General features: G+C 46.6%; 1 protein-coding gene across 1 annotated transcript in view; it reads left to right on the top strand.

Moving 5' to 3' along the window:
• IQSEC3 (IQ motif and Sec7 domain 3) overlaps positions 1-9,071 on the top strand; it is a 52,169-nt gene that overhangs the window by 14,078 nt on the left and 29,020 nt on the right. The window contains exon 2 of the mRNA XM_015422854.1: positions 2,876-3,037. Within this exon, the coding sequence (XP_015278340.1) occupies positions 2,876-3,037 (162 nt within the window). The remainder of the gene's footprint in view (positions 1-2,875; positions 3,038-9,071) is intronic.

The following is a 9,071-nucleotide window of genomic DNA, read 5'->3' on the forward strand; positions in this document are numbered from 1 at the left end:
GCAATACTCTTAGTGATAATAAAAACAATGACCTGGTTGCCAAATGGGCTTTAATGTGATTCCTTTTCACTGTGTGATTGCATATATGAGTTCTCAGTTATAGGAAATGGTCCCCACTGAACAACAATACTTATTGCTCCCACTAATAAATGCCAGGCTGCTTGGTTACATAAACCTACCTGACAGGATTTAATAACACCGGTGGCTTACCTCCCGTGTTAGAACTGCTGCCCAGCACAAAATTGGGTCTATGTGGCCCAAGAGGTCTCTTCCGTGGCCTGCTTCCCCGTGTCGTCAATCATCTCGCTCCCCTCACGAGCCATTATTGAGTAATATTCTGAATTGTGACAAGCTCCCGTGAATTGATGGGCTGCATTTGCAACTCGGCACTTCAAACAACAACACGTCCCACGGCAAGTGGGTGGGATTCCTGGCATGGAGAGAAAAACCTCATTATGCGGTGTTTCTCTCATCGCAGTTATCTGTGTGGGCGACCATCTCTGTAGGCGGAAGGGGAAGCCAGGGGAGCTGTAGGAATTCCATAGCACAAGCGGCCAACCTTGCTGAGCTACTCAGAAAAAACAGGAGGGAAATGTTGCCAGCTGAATTCTGCGACAGCACAGGCCCAAGAATGAAGTGCGTGGTGCTGAAGGAAGACGAGGAACAGTATTGGCAAATGGTGCCTGCCCCACAGCTGCTGTCTGCAGCACCATAACTTCTGCTCAGATAGTGTAGAAACTCAGCTTCAGGCAAGAATAGCAATAATGATTAATCACTGGCATCTCACGGAGGGACTGGGTCTCTTTTAGGGAGACATTACACCAAATTCTCAGATATGATGTCAAACCACAAATCAGGGCCCAACTCTTCATTGTTTGTTATTGTGATGATTAACTTACAAGCAGGGTTAGCCTAGGGCTGGTATTTGGATGGGAGACCACCAAGGAATACCAGAAGAAGAAGAAGAAGAAGAAGAAGAAGAAGAACAGGGGGAGGAGGAGGAGGAGACTGGATTTATACCCCGTCCTTCACTACCTGAAGGAGTCTCAGAGCAGGTTACAATCTCCTTCCCTTCCTCTCCTTACAGCAGACACCCTGTGAGGTAGGTGGGCCTGAGAGAGCTCTGAGAGAACTGCTTTTGAGAGCTCTGAGAGAACTTTGACTGACCCAAGTTAACCCAGCTGGCTGCACGTGAAGGAATGGGGAATCAAATCCAGTTCTCCAGATTAGAGTCCGCCATTCTCAACCTTTACACCAAACTGGCTCTCAGTTGTCATGCTGTGGAGGCAGGCAATGGCAAGCTACCTCTAATCGTCTCTTGCCTTGAAAACCCCACCAGGGGTCACCATAAGTCATCTGTGACTGGATGGCAAAAAAGAAAAAGATGGCACTTTCCCGTTCTATGAATGCACAAAGGATACAACAATAATTAAACAGCAGCCCACCAATCACAAAAGCAAACATTTGAAACCCTGGGCAATTTAAACTTCTTTATCTGAAACAGCTTTGTGTGGCTGCCGTTTCAGTACCACAAACAAAACAAAATCAAACGGCATGTTTTCCTTCCAGGAATCCTGGGAACTGTAGTTCTCTGGTGGGTTTAAGGACAACTGACGCTATTCATCTGTGGAGGAAATGATAAGAATTAAATTGTTTCATCTCTGAAATGGGGCACTAGGTGTCTCACGTCTGTGCTACAATAAGTGCGGGGCCAGATATGTGGAAGGGAGGCAGCAAGATCCTGACTTTTGTGACAAGGGCCCAGTCCAGGAACTCTGTTCCCACAGTGGTGGTGGTGGTGGAAAGTGCCCTCAAGTTGCAGCCAAGTTATGGCAACCCTGTAGGGTTTTCAAGGCAAGAGGCGTTCTGAGGTGGTTTGCCTTTCCCTGCCTGTATGTAGTGACCTTGGGCTTCCTTGGTGGTCTCCCATCCAAATATTAACCAGGGCCAACCCTGCTTGGCCTCCGAGCTCTGACGAGATCGGGCTATCTGTAGCAAGGTTATCATATCTTTTTGCCCTGTTATCATTCTTCCTTCCTGGCCTCACACCTGATTCTACCCTACAATGTGTGCATAAAATGCTGTCAAGTTGCAACTGACTTATGATGGCCCCAGCAATGTGCTCTCAAGGCAAGAGGGGTTGCCAGACCCCCAGGTAGGAGCAGGGGATCCCCCAACTTGAGGGGCTCCAGCCCACAGCCAACCTGCTGGCTGTTGGGGAAAGCCCTGCCCCAATAGCCATGGTCAGATGTGACATCCCCGGCATGATGACATCACGCGGAAGTGACATCATCACATTGGGGATGTTGTGGGTGGTGATGTTGCCCTGCCCCCCACTCCTGGGAACCCCCTCCCACCCCCCGCTGGCAGACGGAAACGACCTAGCAACCCTGCAAGGCAAGTGAGAAGCAGGTGGAGTCTGCTATTCCCTTCCTCTGCAGAGTCTTTCTTGGTGGTCTCCCTTCCGAGTACAGACTCTGCTTAGCTTCTGAGATCTGAGGCTACACCATCTGCTGCCTTCCCTCCTTCCCCTGCAACACTGTGATGAAAAAGGCCAAAGACCCTATTTCTGATCACACAAGGAATGCACTCAGAATAGTTGTGTTCAGGGGTCATTTGGGGGGGGACGCGGGGGGACGCCATCCCCCCGGGTGAGGTGCGGGAGGGCGGGGCCTGGAGCTCCCTGCTGGTGCCCGCTGGAGGTCGCCGCCGGCTGTGGGGAGGACACACATCCGGTGATGTCAGGGGGTGTGGCATATGCTAATGAGTTATGCTAATGAGTCCCCCTAGCTCTTTTTCTACGAAATGACCCCTGGTTGTGTTCTTTGCCCTAATGTAAACATGTAGCTTACCGTTACCTCTTCTTCCTTTCCAGAAATCCAGACAAGGGGATCCAGTTCCTTATCTCTCGGGGCTTCATCCCAGACACACCTATCGGAGTGGCACACTTCCTGCTCCAGCGCAAAGGTCTCAGCCGCCAGATGATCGGGGAGTTCCTGGGGAACAGCAAGAAGCAATTCAATCGGGATGTCCTAGAGTAAGCATCCGTTCCCTGCACCCCTCAGCCAGTGGTTACCTTGAATTGCCTGTGGTTGCAAATTTTACTGTGGCCATTGCCTTCTTTGGCAACAATTTCCCTCTCTCCAAACTGTTCTCTCCCAAGCATTCTGGGAAAGAAATAGATATCTGCTGCTTGTTCACAGCTTCGGAACACTGGGAATAACTGCAGGAAAAACACGAGGAGGAAGAACATCTGGCTGCGTGGTTTGTTTGTGTTCTGGCTTATTATATAAACTTCCGGGGTGGGGGTGGGGGAACCCTAAAAGAAAGGGATATGTGAGCTTGTTGTGGGAAAATGTACAAGGCCTGATAGTCAGGAGCCCCAAATTATCCTCCTGTAAAAGTCTTTGGGAGTTGTGCTCCCAAATCAATTAGATGCCTCAGAAAAGTCCATCCTAATTGACCGCCTTCAGTATGCTTGCTGAGTTCACTCTAACAAATGTCATAACTAAGACTGGTGGGGTCACTCCTTGCAGAGAAAGTAGACACCCAAGAGAGCTGAAGGGGTCACTTTAGGGCAGGTGTCGTTCTCAACACCAGATTAGTGCTACTGGGCTAATAAAGTTGCCAGCCTCCAGGTGGGGCCTGGAGATCTCCCACTCTCACAGCTGATCTTCAGCTGACAGACATCAGCTCCCCTGGAGAAAATGGCTGCTCTGATACTTGAAACCCTACCTAATGATAAAATAGCTTACATTTCCATTATTCAATATATGATCTTCAGTGCGGAAAATGATAGCTATTTGATTTTACTGGGAATAAAATGAAATATTTTCCAGCCCACTAAAACAAGGCGTAGCACACCATACTTCTGTTAGACCAAGTGCTCTTGCGCCCGGATCCTGCTGGCCTATTAAACTGTCACTGCATATGTTCCTTTCTCTAGCCCTGAGAAATAAGCCCTCCAACTTCTAGCCGTTGCTTTCCACTGACTCAGAAAAACAGAGCAAATTACCCCTGAACTTAGAGTGATTATCAAGGCAGGTTCTAAGCAGGCCTCCTAATTTCAAGGCTCACTGATTCTTGCTGCTCATCAGGCTTAATTCGTTGCAAGGGGTGGACTTGAATATTGATCCTTCTTTGACTGTTTTTTTTTTTTAAACTATTGATCCGGTGATCGCCAAGACACATGTAGACACCAACATTCTCATGTCGAGCGCCACATTCAAAAGGAACTAGCAGAAGCCTTCAGCCCAAGAGCTGAGGGATGTGTTTCAGTGGGCAATGGGGAATGTGTGCGTTGGAGGAAGTACCATAGAGTGCTGCTGTTAAAATTAGGGAGCTCCTTATTGGTGAGGGGGTCAAAAGGGGAATGCTAACTAAAGGACTTTGTAGAGAAGATCAAGCAGGCTGTAGAGGTAGGTTTGCCAGGCCTCCTCTATAGAAGAAAGCCTTCCACCAGCAAGTCCTGTTTCCCATCACTGCTTCAAGAGTCCATGACATCACTGCATCACTTCTGAGTAAAACCCAGACATGACATATAGGGTAGCTCTACCAGAATTGTTTTACTGGCTCTTGCTGTAATAAATTAGATCAACTGGATCGACTGGTAGCTCTAGCTTTATCATAGAGTTTTGTTGGGTGTTACAAGTCAAAACACTTCAGTATTTACAGGGTTAATGATGTTTGTTATGATCAACAGGAAGTCACATGTTTGTTTGTAACCAATCTGTTTAGACAATAGAATGCCCGGGAACTTTGGAGCTAACTTGCTAGTTTGATTGGAAACCAATGTGTCAAGTATTTAGCATATTAGCTTCTTCTTCCTCTCTTTGTTCTGACTGTGAAGAAGACGCCGGCCATTCCCGTTTTACCTTTTAACTGTAAGGATGTAGGCATATTAGCTCTTTGTTATTTTATATCCTGTGTACCTTTTTCCCATGTTAGGTTTATAGTAAACGTTTATATTTTAATACACACCATGGACTCAGTCTCTTAATACTTACTCTGCTGACTTACTTAAAAGAATCCCAACAAGTTTTCAGCAATTTCTAGAGCTATCCTTGTCACTTCTGGATTTTATCTGGAAGTGATGTTAGCAAAATCATTTGACGTCACATGCAGCCCTGCGCATCCCCCCTTCCAGCCTTCCAACTGGTTGCTTGGCCTTTGCAACTCTACGCAGAGTTTGGAAGAGTTGTACTGATTGTCAGAATGTGGGACAGGGAGGTAGAAGGTACGAGAGCCAGGAGATGGAAGGATAGTGCATGGCTCACAGAGCCACACCTCCCAGATGCTTTGTTTCATGGCTCCTGTCTTGGGTGGAGTTTCACCACCATAAGCAATGAGTTGGCTCTGTCAGCTTCCATATCATCTGTAGTATCGTGAACAACAGGGCATACCAGCTTTGCTTTAACATAAGAAGGGCTTTTATTTAGCTCTCTAAGCCATTCTCTCTCTGGCTGGGCCTTCTTTCAGTTGGCCCCTCAATCAGCTTGCTTGGCCACTCCCTGCCATACAGGATCCCTGCAGGGCCAAAAACTAAAAGACATGCAAAGCAGAAACGTGTCTCTAGAGGCTGCTTGTATACATTACAACATCATCCAAGATAAATCAGAGGGTGACAGGAAAATAGTGTTTTATGTCTGAATAGCCTGCACTCTGTTGAGATGATGAACTCAGTCCAGTTGGCTAGCATCCTTGCATTCTACCTGAGATTGCTAAGTCACTGTCTCTTTCACAGAATGAAGTTTGAGTCCAGTGGTACCTTTAAGGCCAACAAAGTTTTATTCAACATATAAGCTTGGATAAAACTTTGTTGGTCTTAAAGGTGTCACCGGACTCGGACTATGTTCTGTTGCTTCAGTCCAACACGGCTACCCACTTGCATGTGTCTGTTTCACAAATCCCAACCTGTATTTGGTCACGCCCTTATCCCCAGCTATGGATAACAGTGTGTTAACAATGTTTGCAAATTTTCCATGCCCACGATTCAGAGTCTGCCATGGGTACTATTTTCTCCGTTTTTAATGAATTGTAATTTTTTCCTGTGCCAATCCAGCATTAACCTCCCACGATCATCACCTGAAACTCTTCTCTCTCTGTGTCAGAAATGTGTACTGTAAGCGTCGTTCCTAATGGAGCCTTGTTAAATTAATCAAACCCGGAATGAATGAATAATACAACACCTTTTAAAGAAGCTGTGAAACTCTCCATCCTGCCTTGGCCATAAACCCTTGGCTCTGAAGTTATAATATCACTCAGCTGTGCAAGTGTGGCCACGTTCATCTTTATAGAAAATAATATTAAGAAAATCCCACTGCACCTTTTAGACTCACTATTTTTTATTTATTTACAGAGTGTGATCTTCTGTGGATTATTACCTTGTGCATCAGATGCCAATAGAACAATTAGCTGCAATGCAAGGAAATCAGACGGTGGAATGTGTATGCAAGAACTCTCAAAGGCACATTCTCTAATAAGGGTGATATACGGTTGTAGTCAAGGGTGCAAAAACAATGCTCTTATCCTTTGTGTCAATCAACCAATTACTTTTTTCTCACTTTCTAAGAGCAGTGTGTAATCTTGTTTTTGTAACCCCATCTAAGCCTTCCGTGTGAACATCCCTTTGAAAGTCCATGCAGATAACAGTTCCACAGGCATCTGATAAAGTAGGTAATCCCCTACAAAAGCTCACACTCTGTGAACAAAACATTAGTCCCAAATTACTGGATTTTCTTAATTTAGCAAACTGGTTTCAAATGATTCAGAGAGCAAATGGATAGCTTACAGCGAGATCGCCCAGAGAACTGCTCCAGAGGCATGAAATAAAACTAGGACACTCAAAAAGACAAAGGGGTATTTTCCCCATTCAATACCATCCTTGACAATCAATGTCAGGATCTGAAGACTTGCTCTGCTGGCCATGGTGTCACCAGGGCTGCCCTTTGGGGTTAAAATCTGGGCAAATGCAGGCTGTAGTTAGCATGCCCTGAGGAGCACAGTGAAACTCACCACTGAGTAATTATGCACAGCATCAGGTAGTACCAAGCTTTGGTGGTGGGACAGGATGAGATAAGCTTGTTGATTGTTGGTTCTTTGCTTCGTATTTGAAGTATGTGTTACCATCTAAAGGGGAACTCCCATAAGACCATTGTCATATCTTGGAAGTTAAGCAGGGTCAGCCCTGGTAGTACTTTGATGGGAGACTACCAAGGAAGTCCACGGTCACTACTCAGAGGCAGGCAATGGCAAACCACCTCTGTAGATCTCTTGCCTTGAATACCCGATGGAGTTGCCAGAAGTTGGCTGCAACCCATCACTGGTCACAGACGTGTGTATTACCTTCCCCTCTGCATTGTAACTTCCTGTCTGCCCAGTTCCCCATATGGTTGCCATCCTCCTGATGGGGGCAGGGGTTCCCCCAATTTCGAGCCCCCCGATCCACCCACTGGCCAACTGGCCAGCAGGGGAACCCCGCCCCTGAAGAGGTCCACAGCACCTGACATGCCCAGTGCGATGATGTCGCCCGGAGGTGACATCATCGTGCCAGGCATATTGTGGGGGATGCTCTAGCATTTGGCCAAAAACTCTATGGTGACCATAGAGCAGGGTTGGCCAAACTTGCTTAACTAACAGCCACACAGAATAAACGTTAGATGTTTGAGAGCTGCAAGACATGAACAAATATGGCACACACGTTTTTATTTTAAAATATGCCAATTTCCTTTTTACTAACATTAACTTTGCCTGTGTGAAAGAGCCGCATGCGGCTCCCGAACTGCAGTTTGGCCACCCCTGCCATAGACTTTTCGGCCAAACGCTAGAGCATCCCTCCGTGACATGCCTAGTGCAATGACGTTGCACCTGGGTGGCATCATCATGGCACACGTGCAACGTGATCCTGGAGAGAAGCCTGGAACCCCCCCTCTGGGAAAAGGTAGGGACCCGGCAACCCTAGTTCCCCATTTGCCTTAAATTTGGCTCTGCAGTGGCATTCACTATACTTAAAGCGAACCAGATTATTTTTATTAACTAGTATTTCCTAATCAAAGCCCAGTTTCGGTAAGAACACTGTTTCAGGTAGGCAGCCGTGTTGGTCTGAAGCAACAAAACAAAGTTTGAGTCCAGTGACACCAATAAGACCAACAAAGTTTAATTCTGGGCATAAGCCTTTGTATACACACACAGAGAGAGACCTGAAGAAGTGTGCATGCACACAAAAGCTTATACCCAGTATTAAACTTTGTTGGTCTTAAAGGTGCCCCTGGACTCAAACTTCATTCCAGTGAAATCAACCAGTTAACCTTAACCACTGATACAGTTCTGAACTATAGATAATGCTGATGCGGAAAGCCATGCAAGAGATGGAAAGAAAAAGGGCGTATGCCGTTAAGAGATGAGTGGCACTGTACTTACCCCATTATTTGTATAGATTTGCTCACGCTTGCTTCCTTGCCCTTTCTTGTACCTTCTTTGTATATCTTTGTTGTGTCCTTGTCTGTCCATGTTGCCCTGATTCCCTTGCCTTTTGTTTGGAGAATGTCCCACACTCTGTGTTCATTCATGGGCTTCCCTGTGTCAGCAGCTGGATGGCACAGAATGTCATGAATGGAGCAGGCAGCGCCAGCGTGTGTGTGTGTGTGGAGGGGATGGGTTGTTTGTTCTGTGGGGTCGAAAGGTTCTGGGAAGGTCAGACGCAACTGTCATCTTCCATTTGTTTGCAAAGCAGGGGTTATTCTTCTGAACATAAGAGACATTCTAGTGAATGAGAGCAGGTTGTTTGTTAGATGGGGAAATGCCGAGCGTGTTCTGATGCTTCTTCCTGGAGGGCAAGCTGGCTTCCTCAGTGTCCATGCTTTTCTGTGCCGAAAACCCTAGCTGAATGCAGTCTCTGAAAAAGGGAACTTTGATTCCTGAAAGTTTAGGCCCTGAAAATCTTGTTGGTCTCTACGGACCTACTGGACTCAAGTCTGGCTGATTGCTATCAGTAGAAATGGGTCTGCAGTGCTGCCTTCTTTGTGCCACGCACACGCGTTTGTGGCATAATGGGAGAGACTTTAGCAGGGAAA

Source organism: Gekko japonicus, unplaced genomic scaffold (assembly GCF_001447785.1).
Source record: "Gekko japonicus isolate JY-2015 unplaced genomic scaffold, Gekko_japonicus_V1.1 scaffold1229, whole genome shotgun sequence".
Lineage (NCBI taxonomy): Eukaryota > Metazoa > Chordata > Lepidosauria > Squamata > Gekkonidae > Gekko > Gekko japonicus.